Source organism: Dipteris shenzhenensis, chromosome 9 (genome assembly GCF_047967505.1).
Source record: "Dipteris shenzhenensis isolate YYH24624 ecotype China chromosome 9, Dip_SZ_1.0, whole genome shotgun sequence".
Classification (NCBI taxonomy): domain Eukaryota; kingdom Viridiplantae; phylum Streptophyta; class Polypodiopsida; order Gleicheniales; family Dipteridaceae; genus Dipteris; species Dipteris shenzhenensis.
In genome coordinates this window covers 17,453,765-17,473,226 of record NC_141604.1, presented here as the reverse complement: position 1 = coordinate 17,473,226, position 19,462 = coordinate 17,453,765, and the positions used below count along the sequence as shown (strand labels likewise).

Genomic DNA, 19,462 nt, shown 5'->3' with positions numbered 1-19,462 from the left:
GTGTTGCATCGACTGTTATGTGCGTAGTGTTGCTGCTAGCATCTCATGCTCGATTGTTTGTGTTGCCTACTAGGTTGTGTGGCCTTTGGACAACTCACTACGTTTGTGTCGTGCCTCTTTTATTGTGTCGTCACTGATTGCTTGTGAGGCAATGTAGGTAATCCGTCAATGCCTATTCTATACTCTGTTAGTTTGAGGTTTCCTTGTTTCTCTTTCTTGCAACAAAATCGCGGTAGTGCTTGTCTTGCGGATTGGGGGCAAAGCCTACCTTGACCTTTGTGTATGTTGCTTTGGCTTTAAACTTTGCTAGCTTGCATTAGACGTAGAAGTAGACGTAGAGTAGGTTGTAGGGACTGAGCAGAGCTATATAAGGCACAATAGTTTGCGGTTGAAGTTCTAACAAGCCTTAGAGAAGAAGAGGCAAAAGCACTAGAAAGCTCTCCTAACAAAATCATGTCGTTCTCACCCTAAACCTCACAGAGGAACTTCAAACATAAGGAAATCTGGCATGGCAAAATAACAATGCAAGTCATAAGTTGCATTTTTTAATTTCAGACGATCCACTTATTTGATGGAGGGATTACAAGTCAGCGAACATGCATTCATGTTACCAGTGTGAGAAAGTGGAATGAGTCACTGCCATTCATGGACTAGAAAGTCCTCCCAAATCTGAATCACGGACTAGAGATCCTTTAAAATTCTGATAAAGATATGACATAAAAAATGAGACCACTTCCAAGCAAAGCTCAGATGTCATGATGTCTCACTTCAGGGTGCATTGTCTCCTTCAAGTTTTAGCCACAAAATGGGGTCCTCTTGCACTGCTAATCCGGCGGATGCAGACAAAGGCCACATCACCCAAGTTGAAGGCCTCTGGAAGCGTGGCATCTAATGGGATTGAGTAGCATTGCTAGATTCCTCCTCACTGTCTTCAACTTTAAAGAATGTGTATGACAATATCAAGGATTTCACATTCTCCATTTTTGGATCCTTAGCAAACTCTGGATCAATATAGAAAAAAACCTGCACATTCACATTATCAGTTTGCCATAAGAGCTTTCAGGGCTACAAACAAAACAAAGTGTACAAGCATGATAGCACTATTAAGTATATCCATTGACTATGCAATGATTACTCACAGGCATGTCTATCTTCTCCCCAGGAAGTAACCTCTGCTCTTCAAAACAGAAGCACTGAATTTTGTTGAAATAAAGCCCTGCCTGCATACGAAAACCTTTTAAGTACCACGATCCAAATCATTTCCAAAAATGAAAAAATGTAATTTGGTCAGATCTCAATGTACCATAAAGTCTACAAGCAGAAAGAACAACACCCATATCAGGGATTCTGGTCTCTAAATCCCACCAACATTTTACTTGAGCAGAAAATATAAAAACAAGCTAAACAGAGAATAGTCAGTCTCTACAATTGATTGACCACAGAAACAAGTGCATTATATGTGAAATGTTTTTATGGTGGTAACTACATGGTTGCAGATAAAAGGAGTGAATTTCTGTGATGAAGGAGGCAGGGGCAGGTTGGAGGAAGAGGATAGAATTGGCGTAAGGGAGAGAGGAAGGTGGAGGAGGAGTGAGAAGTGAGGAAAAGGGGTAGAGGGAGAGGAAGAGAGAGAGAGAGAGAAGGGCGAGGGGAAGAGAGAGATAGAGAGAGATTGGGAGAGAGAGTGTAGGCAGCACATAGGAGGAAGGAGGGGGGAGTAGATAGGATTAGATGTCACATCAAAAGCTACATTCCACATGAGGGGAGGGTACTTATATAATATAGTACTTCTTATCCGCTTTGACCTCTATCTTTCAAACATCCCCAAGCACTAACTTGGCCAGCTTTTGGCCTTCATTACAACCATCCCTGCTCAATATAATTTTGTCCTCAAAATTGCAAGAGATGGTTAAACTCCAAAACTCCCTGCTGCAGAATAAACATGCAGGCCAACTGGGTCAAAAGGGAAAGTCTGATAGTTCTTTGCCATAGATGTGGCACCTCCTGAGTCATGTAAGCGTTGATCCCACCTAGCATGCTCATCATCAAGAAGCTCCACAATCACATAGCCATTGCTGGCCTCCATGGAGTCTACTTTGCACAACTCTTTATGCCTTGCTGTCCCTTTGTGCCTACATTGAGAGCATTCATTGCTTTTCCATATTTCCAATGAATCTCTGGCTCTAGTGTCTTGCCCAAATGCAACAGACTGAAAATCATCTTCATTATAGATGCTATATTCAGGTTCAAACAGTTCCAGAAGTTATTGTGCTTCCTCAACATTCCAGGGGTCTTCAACCCTCACGTGTAAGGCCTTCAACACTAGGCTGTAGGCCACTGTACCACTGTAATTTCCTTCTAGCCATGACAGCCATGAGGTCTTTGAAGGCTGCCCATGTGTACAGCTCCCAAGACTCATCTTCAACCAGGTGTGGGCATGGTGCATGCCATCATAAAGAATCGCCCTCATCATCCATTCAATATAATCTGAATTATCCTTCCAAAGCTGAGAGCCATTCTTCCCACTTATCTCTGACCTCAAATGGTAGGCCCATGTAAGCATGGTGCAGATTTGACAAGGGAACATCAATGTCCCACTCACCCCACGAATGCATGTGCGCATTGGGCATATGGCATCCTTTCACATAAATCTGTCCGGGCTGCATTTGCTGTCCAGGTGGTCTAGGCTCTATGCAGAGCCTTTTGTCTGATTGAGACTGAGCCCAATTGGCATCGTGCTGAAACAAATCTGACAAATAAATGCTCGAGGGACAGGCTCTCCCAAAAGCATCCACACAAAGCAATAGTGAAGACCGGCCTCTATCCCCTGCATGTAACTCAAAGGCATCCCCACTTGGAAGAGTCATTGGTGGAAGTCTCTGGCTGAAATCTCCAATGGGCAAGATCATGGTGGACTGCTCACTAACAGGCTTCCCATATGTGGAAGGATCTGGCTGGTTGTGTAATAAATACTCTGCCTGTTGCCTACCGTGCACCTTGTGTGGGGCTTGCAGTAAAATCCCCATACATTAGTGTACCTTGGTGCTCTATTGGCAAGGAGGTAGCATAATCATGCCCTATGAGATCACCACCCTCAGAAAGAAGCTGATCGCCTTTGCCCTTCATGATCCTCAACTTCTGTTGTGTTTGCTCATCCCCAACCACAGACTTACCTTGGTCTCCTGCAATAGCACTTCATGTGCACCTTTTCCATCAAGTTGCAGATCTGCATTATCTTGCTGAGGTGCACTAATGTACTGCTGGAGACAGTAACTACTTAGACCAAGGGCTGCTCGCCATCACTTTCTAAATTGTCATAACAGCCATCTTTATTTTGCTGTCCATTGTCTTCATAATTTTTGCTGTCATTTCCAGGTTGTAGCATGTACTAGCAGCTTTTGTGGCAGTGGTCATGAACATATAAGCGGTAGGGCTCTGACATCAGGTATTACCCCTGCATCAGCTGTAGGGCTCTGACATTGGGTATTACCCCTGAAATCTGCATACTTGGCCTGGCTTCCATCCCCACCATTAAGTTCTGTCCCGAATGAATGCATCTCTGCTGTGTGCTTCATGAGCATGGCATGTAAGCTAAGCAGCTCAAACTTTGATTGCCCTTTGATGTATGCTTGTCTATGACAACCTTGTGGGAGTCTAGGTGCATTATTTGAATCGGCATTCATCCCAAACCCACCAACTTTGGTCAATGCATCATGCTTTTCCATGCTAATGGTGGCAATCTCATGTTCGGTGTTAGTGGCCAGAATCTCACATTGTCCATGGGAATCACCCAAAACCAAGGGATAGGCTGTCTCTTCCATCAGTGTAGGTAAATGGAGTTGGCCTTGCCAACGCAGAGGTGATCTGGTGGCTCAACGTAGGAGCATCATCCTTGCTAGCAAGAGACCTCCTAGCCTCTTTCCTAGATCCCCTAAAAATGGGGTCATTGTCCTGCATGCCAGGGAGTGGCATAACATGGCTGGACTGCATTACAAGCATTGGCAGATGTTATGTGGAAGCAGGCCGTACATAGGCGACCAGGCGGGGCATTGGTCAGGCCATGGGCCTGCAATAGGCTTCGACTGGGGCAGGGCAGTACATGTGACAGTGGCTGAAGGCCACGTGGCAAGGCGGGCCAGCATGGGGCAGCAAATGGGCTGCCCACTGGTCGGGGTTTACAGACCAGCAGGTCGGGTGGGTAGGGGCAGTCTGGTCGGCCAGATGAGGTCGGTTGGTTCAAGGGCCTTGTGCCCTATAAAAGGTCATTTGATCATCTTCTGCAGCAGCACTTCAGGGAGCAGAAGGAGCAGCAGACCGGCAGCCTATGAGCCTACATCCAAGGGGACATAGAGGCTGGAGAGTTGCAGACCTAGCTCGGCAAGGTGCTGCCCACCTAGGCTGATTCATAGGCAGTAAGGTGGAGAAGAACACTCTGGACAGAGAGTCTACATACGCTTGAGGTGGAGCACGCGGACTCAGAGATCTAAAAGTGCTTGACATCTAGTAGAACATTTTGGTATTGTATCCTGTCCAACTTTGTGGACGGACGGAAATATAGAGTGTTGCTTCTATATTCGTCTCTAAGCATTGTCTATTTACTGGCTTGCACACCAAATGCACATTAAGTTAAGAAGTTTGTGATTCCACACCCCACACCGCACTATCTGAGCTCCTGGGCAATTCTATCGGTTTTCTGTCATGCGTACCCTCTGTTGGGTGATTCCTAACATGGTATCAAAGCCCAAGTAGGAGGCTCACACATGTGGGAGCCTGAAGGTGTTATGCTCTAGCCGAGATAGCATGACCTCGGATAGATCGGTGGGCATTTTCTCTTAGATGACCAACTTTTGTAATAGTTAATGTGCGTAATTAAAATGGTCAAGAGAAGTAACTGCCAAGGTCCTAGGTGAGGGCGGAATGGCATTGACTAGATAGTTCTGAGTGCTAAGGCCTAGGTGCACCTAGATGTGCAATAATGCCAAGGGGCAAGTGGATTTTAATGTGCCCAAGAGAGGGGTAAAAAGGTGCACCAAGTGGAGAGGCTATAATGATGACATTTGGCAGGGAGAACTATCTAGGGAATTGAGGGTCTCATGGATAGGAATGAAGGGAAAATAACGTAGAGATATCTGACGATAGCTATCCTAGAGAATTTGGCTGGGGGGAATAATCGAATGCCATCGCCCGTGATTGTGCTAATGTAGGAGAAGATCAGACGTGACTTGTATCCACGCATGAAAGAGTTTCGTAAATTAGAGATAGAGTACCTTACAATTTGGTATCAGAGCCAAGGCAAGAAAAAGATCAATGGAAAGCTGACGAGCTCATCCTCACCTAGGCCAAGGCGGTGCGTGAAGGGATGGTGGACGGCCAATTTTGTTTGGTCTTCTGCTACGACGACCGGTGTGGGTGACGCGCTGACGGGAAAGAAACCAGGCGGGTTTTTCTAAATCGAAACTGCAGCGCAGAGGGGACGTGGATATTCGTAGGTGAAGGTGTAGGATCTAATTAACACGATCTGGAATTGGAATCGGCCTATGTCCCGTAAGGCAGCGCACGATCTGGAATCCTTGACGAGTAGCTTGCGGGTGAAGACTTACTTCACGTATGATCTTTGAAGGCCTCAACGCAGCTTGCGGGTCAATCGGTCGAACCAGATAGCCAAAGGGAAGAGCTAGTTCGTGGTTCGTGACTGGATGCTGATTCGAAAGTAGACACAGGAAGGCAAGCTGTAGTTGCAGGCTACGCATAAGCAAATTGGGAAATTGATCGTGCAGAGCTTCAACAGTCAGAAAGAAAGCGAAATCTTGGTTAGGAGTAATTACCAGGGAGCATCTTTTTCCTTTCGTTTGAGTTTCTAGTTTTTCGATTTCCACTCTGTTATTGCGTACCGCAAAGAGAAATTCGAAAAGTTGTATATATATATTACTTTGGAGTTTGGCGTGTTGAAAAAAAAAAAAAGGGAAAAACAGAAAAGGGAGAGAGTATATATATATATTTTTTTTTTTTTTTTTAAAGAAGAGAAAAAAAAAAAAAAAAAAGAAACCCCTTTCCATTTGTGAAACTATGGTGGATGAAGCAACAGAAGGATCAAGTTGCTCCAACCACCTGGGAAGGGTTTAAAGCTGAATTCAAGAAACACTTTCTCCCACCTGATGAAGAATCCCGAGCTTGGGATGCTTATAGAAATCTTCGTCAGAGGAGCTTGTCAGTGGCAAAGTACACTGACAAATTCAGGGAATGTGTCATGAAGATAACAGACCCTCTCCCTATGTCGGTTCAGTTAAAAGACTATATCTATGGACTGAACGACAAGATCAAAATGGAAGTTCGGGCTAAATATGTGACTACGCTAGATGAATCTATAGCAGTAGCCCTGAACTATGAGGATGCCAGAGGCAGATCTGGTGGATTTGTGCAGGCAGGGACTCAGTATGAGCACCCGAGAAAAGGGGGATTTCAGAGGAAATGGGTTTCAAAGACAAGTGTCTCACAGCCAAGTGGCCAAACCAAGCAGGTGAAGCCGGTTGAGGGACCAGTAAAAACAAGTACCACCGTTGGGGTGAAAAGGAAAATAACTCCAATGGCAGCCCGGGCTTGGTCAAAGTCCTCATTGACCCCTGAACAAAAAGAGAAAGCTAGAAAGGAAGGATTGTGCTTCGGCTGCCTTCAGCGACATCAGTGGAAGGATTGTGCACTGAATAAAGACCATCGCACGGCTAATATGATAATATCTGAATGCGACTATCTGAATGCGACGTAGAAATGCAGGAGAGTCCCAGTGCGGAACATATGCAGATGCAACTGGCGGGACCTTCTCAGAGGTTAGTACCTTGTTTGTTATGTGTATCTGTTGCTAAGTTAGTGACGAGTGCACCTGATAACATCCTATCTAAGCCCGCAGCAACGGGGTATACGGCCTTCAATGATACGGAGTTAATTAAAATGAGAGGGCAAGTGGCCAGTCATGATGTCATTGTGTTGTTTGACTCGGCGTCAACTCACAATGTGATTAACTCCAAGCTCGTGAAGAGGCTGAAACTAAAGACAAGTCCATCTAACTATGCGTATACAGTCAGGATGGCCGATGGAAGTTCAACTGAAGTATGGGACCAAAGGGTTACCCAGTTGGAGCTTCGGATTCAGGACTATGCTGAGAAGCTTGATTTTGAAATGACCAAGCTTGCTCATGCGGATATAGCCCTGGGAATGGCGTGGCATTCTAGGAAGAATCCAGCCATTGATTGAAAAAAGCACGTATATCAATTCAAGATGAATGATGTGCTTTATGTCTTACGAGGCAAAAAAGATATACCTCAGGGACCGTTGGTTTCCGTGATGGAAATCAGAAAGGCTCAAGTCGAGTCTTTATTCCTTTGCACAACGTCGGTAGAGCCGGTGGATGATTCTTCGGCTAGCACTGATGTTACGCAAAGTGGTGAGGTGGCCAAGCTAGCTAATCTTATAACATAGGAGTTCTCTGAATGTTTTAGGAATGAACTACCTTATGGGTTACCTCCAGAGCGGAAAGTTCAACATAAGATTGAACTGATCCCGAGGGCAGAACCTGTAAATAGACCTCCCTATAGAATGAGTTTTGCTGAAGAAGCGAAGGTGCGTAGGCAACTGGAAGAATACCTCAAGTTGGGGCAGATTCAACCAAGTTTCTCACCTTTTGCTTCGCCAGTGATATTAAAGAGGAAAAAGGATGATACGTTTCGCCTCTGTATAGATTACAAAGCATTGAATAATATCACTGTTAAGCACAGGTATCCGATGGCTCGGATTGATGATTTGCTAGATGCATTACATGGAGCCGTGATTTTCAGCAAGATAGATCTTAAGTGCGGCTATCATCAGATCCGGATTAGAGCCGAGGATGTGCATAAAACCGCTTTTAGAAGCAGGTTTGGTCATTATGAGTTTTTGGTAATGCCCTTCGGACTTACCAATGCTCCAGCGACCTTCGTCATGCTTATGAACGATTTACTACGTCCGTATATCGAAAAGTTCGTAGTACATTTTATTGACGACATCCTGATATTCAGTAAAAGTCTTACTGAACATCGTGAACACTTAAGGATAGTGTTCAGTACTTTGAGGAAAGCCAGTCTTTATGTGAATAAAAAGAAAACTATACTGTGTATGGTTAGGCTTGAGTACTTAGGGTTCATAATTACTCCACAGGGGGTAGAAATGGATCTGAAGAAAGTGGCTGCGATACTAACTTGGCCAATCCCTCAGAGTCTGACCGCGTTGCGATCATTCTTGGAATTTGTTCAGTTTTATAGAAGGCATATCAAAGGATATTCCGGAATAGTATCGCCATTGACTAATCTGACCTCAGATAAAGTACCTTTTATTTGGGGACAGAATCAACAGGAAAGTTTTAACACCATAAAACAAGCTGTGGTCTCAGGACCGGTGTTAAAAATAGTTGATCCCCAGAAACCGTTGTTCCTAGAAACCGATGCAAGTGGCATTGCGGTAGGAGCAGTTCTCCTTCAAGAGGGAAGGCCAGTAGCCTTTGAAAGCAAGAAGCTTTCTCCCTCTCAAAGGAATTGGCCAACTCATGAATTAGAGTTGTATGCTGTTATCCATGCTTTGAAAACATGGAGGCATTATTTGTATGGTTCAGAGTTTTATGTGGATGTAGATCATGATACTCTGAAACATTTTTGTAAACAGCCTGACTTGAGGGGCCGCCAAGCTAGGTGGGCAGAGCTCATGCAGGAGTTTAATCTAACGATTCGGTACCGAAGAGGAAAAGACAATAAGGTGGCTGATGCGTTGTCTCGCATTATGCACAACTTGAGTTTCACGATATTAGAGAGTGCTCTAATGACCGAGATAGGATGACCTGGCATCCAGAAAAGGCCAAACATATGCAAGATATACCATAAGGGATGGTATGCTAGTTAGAAATGGCAAGGTTGTAGTACCTGGTCAGAATGATCTCAGGCAGAGAGTCATTCGACAATGCCATGATAGCCCGTGTGCGGGACATCCAGGTGTCGAGAAGACATATGATCTCGTGAAGCGAGATTTCTTTTGGCCAAAGATGAAAAAGCATATTCATGAATATGTGACACGGTGTTTCTCGTGTCAGGTAAGTAAGGCCGAGCGGGTGAAGCCACCCGGACTTTTACAGCCCTTGGAGATACCACTAAGTAAGTGGGAGAGCATTTCCATGGACTTTATTGTAGGGCTACCTGCAACACAAGGAGGGTATAATTCTATCCTTGTGGTGGTTGATCGTCTAACCAAGATGGCTCACTTCATTCCGACTAGAGAGTCTATTAGTGCCCCGCAAGTGGCGGATTTGTTTATTAGACATATATTTCGTCTGCATGGATTGCCTAGATCCATAGTGTTAGACAGAGATGTTAGATTTACCGGTCATTTTTGGACAGCGGTATTTGAGACACTAAGGACTGAGTTGGGAATGAGTAGTGGGGATCATCCTGAGACGGATGGTCAGACGAAGAGAGTCAACCAAACTTTAGAGGATATGCTGAGGGCATATGTGTCATTGAGGCAACATACATGGAACAAGTGGTTGCCATTGTTGGAGTTTGCCTACAATGATAGGAAACATTCATCTACTGGGTTCAGTCCGTTTGAGCTGAACTATGGTTATAGACCAGCCAATCCAACTATAGTTGGAGTACCTCAGAAAGTGCCTAGTGCCGCGAACTTTGTAGTTCAGATGCGGGAGATGCTAGCACTTGCGAGAGCTAATATCCGCCAGGCTATGGATAGAGCCAAGGTGTATGCGGATGAAAATCGGTCTATAAGAGTATTTAAGGAAGGAGAAAAAGTTTTTCTCAGAGTTCCTTCGCACTCAAAGTCGTTAACTTCAAGAGAGTGTGCTAAGTTATCACCTCGATACTGTGGGCCGTGGTTAGTTCTAAAGAGAATAGGCAGTGTAGCCTATAAATTAGAATTGCCACAGGGGTGTAAGGTGCACCCGGTTTTTCATGTTTCGCGCTTAAAGAAATTTTTGCATACAGGTGACTCACTAATCGAAGGTGTGGTTTTGTTTCAGGAGATAGAGGATATTGCAAGGCACCAGCCAACAAGAATCCTGGACCGAGGAACAATGCAGATACGAAATCGGAAGATACCCACCGTGTTGGTTGCATGGCATGGTCAGCCTCTATCGGAAGCTACCTGGGAATCCGTATACCAGTTACGGAGAGCTTTCCCAGATTTCATCATCGAGGACGCTGATGCTTGAAGAGGGAAGGAATGTTATGCTCTAGCCGAGATAGCATGACCTCGGATAGATCAGTGGGCATTTTCTCTTAGATGACCAACTTTTGTAATAGTTAATGTGCGTAATTAAAATGGTCAAGAGAAGTAACTGCCAAGGTCCTAGGTGAGGGCGGAATGGCATTGACTAGATAGTTCTGAGTGCTAAGGCCTAGGTGCACCTAGATGTGCAATAATGCCAAGGGGCAAGTGGATTTTAATGTGCCCAAAAGAGGGGTAAAAAGGTGCACCAAGTGGAGAGGCTATAATGATGACATTTGGCAGGGAGAACTATCTAGGGAATTGAGGGTCTCATGGATAGGAATGAAGGGAAAATAACGTAGAGATATCTGACGATAGCTATCCTAGAGAATTTGGCTGGGGGGAATAATCGAATGCCATCGCCCGTGATTGTGCTAATGTAGGAGAAGATCAGACGTGACTTGTATCCACGCATGAAAGAGTTTCGTAAATTAGAGATACAGTACCTTACAGAAGGCAAGGACCTTGCTGAAGGACGACCCTGATTCAGAATCTCTTGGGAATCAACTTCCACGACTGGAGGATAATGCCCTTGCGAGCAGTAAGAGTTCTGGTCTACTGAAGATTGAGTTTGGTTGACTTTGCTGTGTGGTTAAGCAACAGAGATGTCGACTTATACAGCCTCTTCAGCCCTTGCTCTCCCTTCCTCCTCCCCCAGTTTTCTTTCATTCATTATCCCTAACTTTGGAGAGTCTGGGAAACTAGACAAGACAAACTACCCGATCTGGAAGGTGAAGATCCGGAGTCATTTAGTCGCTCGGAAGCTATGGAAACTAACAACAGGAGTGGAGACACAGCCGGAGGACATGGTGGACAGACAGGGGAAGATACTCATGGCAGTAGACAGAGAGGAGATCGAAACTTGGGAAGACAGAGATGCCCATGCCCTAGCATTGATCATAGGGACTACGGCGGACTTTGTGCTTCCTCACATCCATATGGCCGAGACGACAGTAGAGGCGTGCGTCACTCTGCAGGACTTGTACAAGACAGATAACACCTCCCGGATTTTGCTTCTTCAGCATCAACTCAACAATCTTGATAAGAGGGAGATTCGGTACATGACCACTTGACAAAGGTCAAGGTGGTGAGGAATCAATTGGCATCAGTTGGTCAGAAGGTGGACTCATGCCATTTGGCCTTGATAATATTGAGGAGGCTACCTCGGAGGTTCAAAAGCTTTGTGACAACTATGACAACAGGAAAGAGGACCAAAGCTCTAACTTTTGAGGAGTTGGGTCCGTTACTGCTGAAACCGGCCTTCAATAATTCAAAGGGCAGTAAAACTAACAAGTAACCAGTCAACACTGTTACATTAACAATTCAGCCAAAGTATTTGTAGCAGATTGGGAGCTAGAGTGCCCCTGCACCAAGACAAAGACACATATTGGCCCCAAACCTTGGCGCCCCTTTCGGTATTTCTTTAATTAAGTGAGAGGCCGAATATGAATTACTTGTCAAGTTGTCCAGTGCCTAGTCTATTCCTTTTTTTAGTGTGTATAAGTGAGAACACACTCCAATTCCTTTCACAGGCGCTAGATGAGCAATCTTGTGAAAGGACTCGGAGGACAATGCGCTTCAACTCTGGCGTGCCCCAACCATACTTCTCCCACCAAGTAACAGGCCTCAACTGATCATCACGGAGACATGCACGAGCTGATCCAAACTCCCCAAAGGAGTTCCTAAATGAGAGGAGTTGGTCCTCCAAAGCATCTTGCAATATTGCATCTTGATATGCACGTTCAAGGAAACCTGTCCACCCTGCAGTCAACTCAACATCATCCGATTGGTCCTCCCTCCTCCATAGAGGATGCAAAATGTGTGCTACTGCATGAATAGGCCTATGGAACCATGTCGATCTTTTTTCCCACAAGGCCATAATCTCTTGCTCTCTGTAGACCTATGGAACCATGTCCATCTTTTTTCCCACAAGGCCATAATCTCTTGCTCTCTGTAGGGTGCAAATGAAATATATTTAGGTTGCTGCAAACCTAGAATCTAGATTCTAGATTCTAAATACAAATGTAACATCATACATGCAAAGCCTTAAAGCTGCAAATAAGAAAATTAATTGCAGCCAACAATGAATTGAAAAGTCAAGATTCCTGATTTGCATTTACCTTGTTGCATCAAGCCATGTGCACCCTTTCAATGCCTCTCCAACCTTTTCCATGAACTCATACACAAGTCCAATTGTGCATCCTTCTCTATCAACAAGTCTAAGGGTACTGAAAAGGGGCTGCACAATCCCCACAATCTCCTCAGCTGCATGCCAAAAATCACCATCAAACACAATGTCCTCAAAGGCACGTGCCTTTGGTTTGCTAGACTTATCCCAGCTCAACCATTCCTCACTGACTACCATGCGCCTTAAGTTAGGCTTCACCTTTACCAAGCGTGACAAGACTATGAAGAGATAGGCAAAGTGGGTCTTTGAGGGCTTCAGAATCTCATGGGAGCTATGTTGCCGAAAATTTGCAAGGGCTCTATGCTTCCTTGTCAAGAAAGTCTCCATGCTCCGTGCCTTGTCAACCACCGAGGAAATCCAAGGAAGCTTCCCTATGTCCTCTATAAGAAGATCCAAACTGTGTGCAGCACAGCGAGTCCAAAAGATATGCGGATAGTCACTCTCAAGTAGTGCACCCATGCGCTGACAGTTACTTGCATTATCTGTAACCACCTGTACCATATTCTGAGGCCCCACATCCTCTACTGCCTTCTTAATGTGGCTGTAAATGTACTCACCTGTATGAGATTCATTTGATGCATCTATGGATCTCAAAAACATAGTACCCACGCAAGATGATACAAGAATGGTAATGAGCGGGCGCCTCCTGGTATCTGACCACCCATCACACAAAATGGAGCACCCGTATCTACCCCATGATGCCTTAATAGGCTGCAGCTCCTTCTCAACTTGCAAGACCTCTGCTTTCAGCTCCCCAGTGCGTAAAGTCTCTGAAGATGGAGCCCTAAATGAAGGGCCAGCCTCGGCCACTGCCTGAACAAACTCCTAAAAAGCTGGAGTACGAGCAAGGTTAAAGGAAAGGTCACACTCATAAAAGAGTTTGCGAGTTGCCCAACGAGCAGATGCAAGCAAAGTTGTGACCCAACTGGCTCGTAAAGTCCCTGGCCTAGGTGGTAACCTGGTTGAATTTGGAAACCTTGGAGGCTTCACAACTCGCACTGATGCCCATCTAGTGGAAGCACTACCAATAGAAAAAGAAGCCCCTTGTGTAGGTGGTGAAAGTGGAGGAGGGGGTCCAGATGTCACAGATATAACGGGACTCTTGGGAGGAGATCCAGGACCTACTAGTGTTGATGAGGCCTCAACTCGTGCCCTCTTTGACGGGCCACTTGGTGTGCCTCCCAAGGAAAGAATTACATCATCTAGAACTTCTCATACACATGGATTGACACCCTTTCCAATGATACCAAGAAGATGTGCCCTTACACGAGGTGCACTACCACAAAATGAGCCACCACAATGCTTACACTTCCATTGTTTCGAACCCGAAGCACCATACTGTTGCTCCACATGCACTTGCTCCCAAACAGTGTCCTTTGCTCGCCCCATCTCTAAGCTATACTATCTTAAGTCCTTGGAAGTTGGAACTGGTTACGCGTTACTCTGTAGCCCTCTGACACTTCAAGTCTTTGACCTGCGAGACAACCAATAATCCCTTTGATTATCTGTTGCTTCAAGCTTGCAAGACAATTTACAATAAATTTTTTATTGTGAATCGTGAATGTAGTAGTAAGTAATACGTATACTAATGAACATGACCAGCCAACTGCTTCCAATGCTCACAGCAGCTAGCTAATAGCTAGCTAGCTAGCAATTAGCAGCATCATGCATGCAGCAATCTACTTGCCAGGCTCCAACGCAACGACACATGGCAAGAAGGAGCACGTAGAAATTCTGCCAATGAACAAAAGGCCAGCGAGCTGTATACGAACCAAAGGGACTAGTGAATCCACGAACAAAAGGGGCTACTATCGTCATGCATGATGCGCTAACGAACCTGCGTCCACGATGCACTTGCGCTCCTGTTCGTCGTTCAATTGGCGTTGGAGCTCCAAGTGATATGATCACAACACCTTGCTGCCCTAGAAGACAGCCAAGGTCCAGCCTCTAGGGAACTCAGTCTGCAGCACACCTTCCACTCTCCTTCACCCCCAGTGTGAGGCCCAAGGGAGTGGAATCTGACTGCTCCTGTCTGCTCCTTTCCTGCTGAATGTTGGATGATAAATGAGGCCTGAGGCCTCTCCTTTTATAGGCCCCCAAGGGGGCTGCCAAAAACCGACCAGCCAGTCTCATCCTGGCCGACCAGACTGGCCGACCTGGTTGGCTAGTCTAACCAGCCCTATATAAGGGCCCTAGCCAGGCCCTTTTGGGCTGCTGCTAGGCTGCCCTTTGTTGCTGCTGGAGACCCTCCTGCAGGCTGTATACCTGCCCATAGACCCCTGTTTTGCTGCACCATGTTGCAGCCTTTTGCCGGCGCCATGTCCTGCCCGTACACGTCCGTACTATTGTTTTGACAGCTGCCCACATGGCAGCTCATGTGCTGCCCATGAATATCTCCAGGTCTACCTCCCCCATGCTCTCCTCATATGGGAGCTTACAGATAGGGAGGTGACCATTCCAACATACTTTATATAACATGTACTTTGCATGTATAAATAGAGCGCGCTTCTTCTAGCTCGAACTCCTACCAAAATTACAAAACATTTATGTTTAAAACCTAAGAAACATGTTTCACTAAACATTTCTCGCAACGTTTCTGGTAATTCACTGCACAAACTCCACACCTAATGCCGCTGGCAGAAGTAGGAATGCTCTGTCCACCAGGAGAACTAATTTGCCACTTTGTTCACTACATCATCTAAGTGAAAAAATACAGATTCGAATAGGTTGCCAGACTAACTTTAAAAGAATACAGGAAAGGTGTGTGCGTTCCTCTCCCTCTCTTTTCAAATTGTTATCAGCAGAACAACAAACACCCCACTGAACAGTATAACATGCCTGCCTTTCAGCAGTCTGGAGGACCGAGGTACATGATCAACATTTTTTAATGGCATCAAGAAAACTTCCAAAACTAAGGCATATGATTCTGTGACAACCTTCATTGGTGTAACATTGTATGTGGAAACACCCGTGATGGGCTTAGAACTCAGGTTCTCTGCCGTATAGAAAGCAAGTGTGCTTTGTCCTGGCTTCACTTTAACCTGCAGATGTCACCTCAGCAAACAGAAAATTGGGAGGAAGCGTCAGCAAACAGCATCAGCAGAGTGAGAAAACCATTGCTTACATTGCCAAAATGTCGTTCACAAAGCTCAATGTTGAGTAAAAACACAGAAAAGCTGGTACAAGCAAACAAAAAGAGATATTAACGGTGCTGGGGCAATGTGTGGGCAATACTCCATACAGGTACTTTTTTTCAGTGCGGTCATCAGCTTAAAAGGATTGCAATAAGTACCTCCCGCTGGGTTGGTGTGAATTTCCACGGCAGACCATCTGCAACATCAGCATTGAACTGTACTGCCAGCTGCCTGAGAACACTCACAACATGATCCACCAGTTTGGTCCCAGCAATGGTGAATATAAATTTAAAAAGACCCTGTCTAATTCAGGACACTACTCAAGGCGGTTTTTTTATAAAGCTTTGTCACTAAAACATACCAAACAGCTAAAGAAGAGGCTGTCTAAGAACCAAAAAACTATCAGGGGCATACCACAGAAAATTCTTAAAATTGACTTGCAAGTAGCCGGAACAGACATGTTGATAATAAATCTCAACCTCCAAACCTCAAAGAGTAGTAGCCAAGAATCTCACAAGAATCTACCGGAAGTTCTTTCCTACCATGACACGCATTCCTAGCCATGGACCAGCAGTACCTACTTTAGACCCTGCTACGAGATCGACTTGTACAGACAACTTGAGAGTGTAGGAAGGCGAGGCCACCTTCAAAACCTGAGCTTTGTAACCTACTTGGGATAGGACAAAGAATATGGTGCCAATATAGTGACAAACAAGCAAACCACATGAGGAGGTCTGAATATAGAAGCTAATACTCATGGATCCAGGACTAGCAAGTAAGATACGTCTACATGCATCCAGGCAACACAGATGAAAACTTCACAAGGTGAAATTTGCACGTCCTCTAATATGGCAGGAACATATATCTAGATGAATTCAGGAACACACCCAAAGAAAATACAACACACAGTCGTTTTTCACAATCTCAAGAGAGGTTGAAAACCATAAACTCCATCATGCATAGCAGGGACTAACTACTATGACATCAGCACCCAACGTAGGTATAGACCATAGTATAAACTTTAATGACAGAAGAAAAAATATCAATGATATTCCAGAAACTTTAATGTGTGTTACAAAAATTTAAGGAATATGCCCTTTTATGGCCATCAAAGAGAGAGAGAGCTGAGAAGTCTACAATTGGGTTGAGACCATGGAACAGGGTCGGAAAAGCAGGTGTCGTGACTCATCACAAAAAGCAGCAATCTCTACTGGGTTTCTAACTGTAAAATTGTATGTTTCAGTGATACCAGGACCTTCGTGTCTACACGTGTGGGACGGTTTTGTTTAAACCTAGCAAATATTATATATCACTTTTAAAACAAACGAATAAGTCCAAGATTATCACCTTGTTGCTTCGCTATCATCTTGTACGTGTCGTGCAATCTTTTCCTCTACAGTCTGCCAAACCGTACAATCATCCATCAACACATAGGTGATTTATCCAGTTTATGTAAAAACTGCAAAAAACCTGCAAGAGTAAGGCAAGCTGAGAATCAAGAAAGTAAGGCATATCCGCATTTCGAATGCAAGCAATGAACATTGGCTTACCTCACGCCTCCTTACAGTTCCACCATAACCAGTAGCCTGGCAAAACTTTCTATAAAGGGGAACAGCTGCATATGAGCAGCCAACCATTGCCATCACAAGAGCAATGAGATACATAAGTGTTGCCTGTGATCTCTTTTGCAAGTTCTGACTGCTAACGCCAGTAGAATGCTTAGAACTGACGCGTTCGGCCGATTTGGACAAGGTCGCATACGATTGCGAGCGAAAAGCATCGGAAGATAGTTTCCCGAGGCATGGAAAGTCATTTTCGAACATGACAAGTGCATTCCTGTCATAACAACTGAAATTGGAGAAAACATTTTTTTGGACTCCAGGATGCCGATCCCTGGAGATGGGAACAGGTGTAGGAGAAGGCCAACGTGACGCAAAACTTCCAAGACGGCAAAACAGGGAACGGGCGGACTTACTCGAAAGAAATGAGCAGCTCTGCAACATCCTGTTAGTAAAAGTACGAAATGAAATGGGTGAGAGCTGCTCCCAATTTTTAAAGTTTAGGCAACCCACTGGTCGCTGCCAAACATAGTGTCCCATTTGAGAGTCCCAAATAACCTTAGCGGAGGAGAGGTGGGGGTCTCCCTTACTGAGCTGGCTGCCCGCGTTTGATTTTCTCGAGAGCCTCTTCGGCTGCACTTTGCCCGGACACCAATTCCGACAGCCCCCCAGAACAAGGGAAGAACACGTGCGTCGACCTACGTGGCCCAATAACGAAGCAAGGCCTTGGACGTCCGACAAGAAAATTCTTGTGCCCATCGGTGGGCGGCTCAACAAAAATTGTCGTTTATCCACTAGACCAATTAGAATTTGTTGGCATTCAATGTCGCATCAGAATATTTAGCTTGTACTTCTGGTGGTGTGAACCACCGCACCCGCCCGCCACCTTAGCATTTGTTTCCTCCTCAACGTGTGAAAAGCCTTAGCGTAAGCCACATGCGGTTGGCCCTTCGTCATCAATCATGTGTATGTGTGTGTGTGCATGCACGCACGCGCATGTGTGTGTATGTGGAAAACAAACAAGAGCGCCCTAATATGAAATAAAGGTGAAAGACATAGGGCAAACATTTATGTCGCCTCCGTGCATCGGCTCGCCCTCCTCTGCTAAGCCCAACCCCTTTCTCCTTTGACGTTCACGAGCTTTCTCTTCACTTTGGGCAAATCGTTGGGATGGAGCAAGGGATTATACTTGTCCTGTCTGAGAAAGCTACCAGGCCACGTCATGTTGGTTGACGAATGTTCTTGAAGGCAGAATGATTGGGTCATTTTTTGGTGTTGATCGCAAGTGTAGCTGATTATTGTTGTAGCCACCGCTTGTGAGGCTGATTGATTTTGCAACGTTCAATTGTGAGCATGGAGCAGATCGAGATTAGAAAGGGTGGGGAGAGGGGGCATGAAATCCAAGGAATTGGCATTGTCATGAGCCTTGGACTAGTGCTCGTCTATAATTTTGTTCGCAAACTTGGCATAGAATAGAGGCACGAGTTTGTCACAGCATTCGCAAACTTAGCACAGAGTCGAGGCACGAGTTTGTCATAGCATTGCCGAACTCGAAGGGGATCAAAGCTTTTGAATGCAAGTGATCTACCATGTTGAAAGTTGCGAGAAGATCAAAGCCCTTGGAGACCAATGGCCATACACTTCGGAACTGGCAACCCTGTCCAAATACCGTAACCATTATGTTATAAAGAGTAGCGTGCTCAAGAGGGAGAGACAGTGGGAAGCGAGGGTGAGAGATAGGGCTGCACTAAGAGGGGGAGGGTTACACTAGGTTATGTGGCTTATGCTAGGTCTCTTTAATTAAGTATTGGCCTTAGCTTAATGATGTCCACTTAATTCATGTGAATTTTCAAAATCCAAAGTAAAATGAATGCTACTATTCTAATCGCTCCTCGTACTTTTCCTATTAATTAATTAATGTCTATCGCGCACCCCCCCATTGATCCTCAATTAAGCTAAGGTAATTTTTGAATTAACTTGTGTTTGCGATCCTCCCTCCTCAGCCCTTCGCTCCTCTCTCCTCCATCGCTCCTCGCCTCTGCCTTTTGGCCTCTTCCATTACTACGCCTACTCCTCCCCTCCCCTCCCCTCCCTATGCTCCTTCCGCTCAGCCGTCCCCTCTCCCACCTCTCCTTCCGCTCAGTCCTCTCCTCTCCCTCTCCCTCTCCCTTCATGCCTTGCGCTCCCCTCTCCCTCCACCCTCACCCTCTGCTCAGCCCCTCCCCCCTCTCCCTCCTCTCAGCCCTCCCCTCCGCTCAATTCCTTCATCTCCCTCCCCTTCTTCC

At 45.4% G+C, this 19,462-nt stretch overlaps 2 protein-coding genes across 2 annotated transcripts; both read right to left on the bottom strand.

Annotated features, from left to right (window-relative positions):
- Positions 1 to 516: 516 nt before the first annotated feature.
- Positions 517 to 17,789, bottom strand: LOC147898302 (cytochrome c oxidase assembly protein CtaG / Cox11 family). Its single transcript, XM_087379346.1, has 6 exons — positions 17,169 to 17,789; positions 16,966 to 17,018; positions 15,777 to 15,849; positions 15,421 to 15,525; positions 1,140 to 1,220; positions 517 to 1,023 (listed from the first exon to the last, which is right to left on the bottom strand). Exons 1-6 carry the CDS (start codon positions 17,715 to 17,717, stop codon positions 889 to 891), a joined length of 996 nt encoding a protein of 331 aa, XP_087235472.1. The 5' UTR covers positions 17,718 to 17,789; the 3' UTR covers positions 517 to 888.
- On the bottom strand, positions 11,747 to 13,873 carry LOC147898303 (uncharacterized). Its single transcript, XM_087378822.1, has 3 exons — positions 13,703 to 13,873; positions 12,417 to 13,309; positions 11,747 to 12,188 (listed from the first exon to the last, which is right to left on the bottom strand). The coding sequence occupies exons 1-3, from the start codon at positions 13,871 to 13,873 to the stop codon at positions 11,747 to 11,749; spliced, it is 1,506 nt and encodes a 501-aa protein (XP_087234948.1).
- Positions 17,790 to 19,462: the final 1,673 nt, after the last annotated feature.

Bases quoted from the DNA above. Each gene is read 5' to 3' on its own strand.
- LOC147898302 (XM_087379346.1), bottom strand. From the start codon at position 17,717: ATGGGACACTATGTTTGGCAGCGACCAGTGGGTTGCCTAAACTTTAAA. The intron at 15,526-15,776 runs GTACTTATTGCA...TGACATCTGCAG, and splicing joins TCACACCAACCCAGCGGGAG to GTTAAAGTGAAGCCAGGACA. The intron at 1,221-15,420 runs GTTGTCACAGAA...TTTCGTATGCAG, and splicing joins ACAATGTTACACCAATGAAG to GCAGGGCTTTATTTCAACAA.
- LOC147898303 (XM_087378822.1), bottom strand. From the start codon at position 13,873: ATGGGGCGAGCAAAGGACACTGTTTGGGAGCAAGTGCATGTGGAGCAA. The intron at 13,310-13,702 runs GTATGAGAAGTT...CCAGCTTTTTAG, and splicing joins GAAAGGGTGTCAATCCATGT to GAGTTTGTTCAGGCAGTGGC. The intron at 12,189-12,416 runs GTAAATGCAAAT...ATAGGTCTACAG, and splicing joins ACATGGCTTGATGCAACAAG to AGAGCAAGAGATTATGGCCT.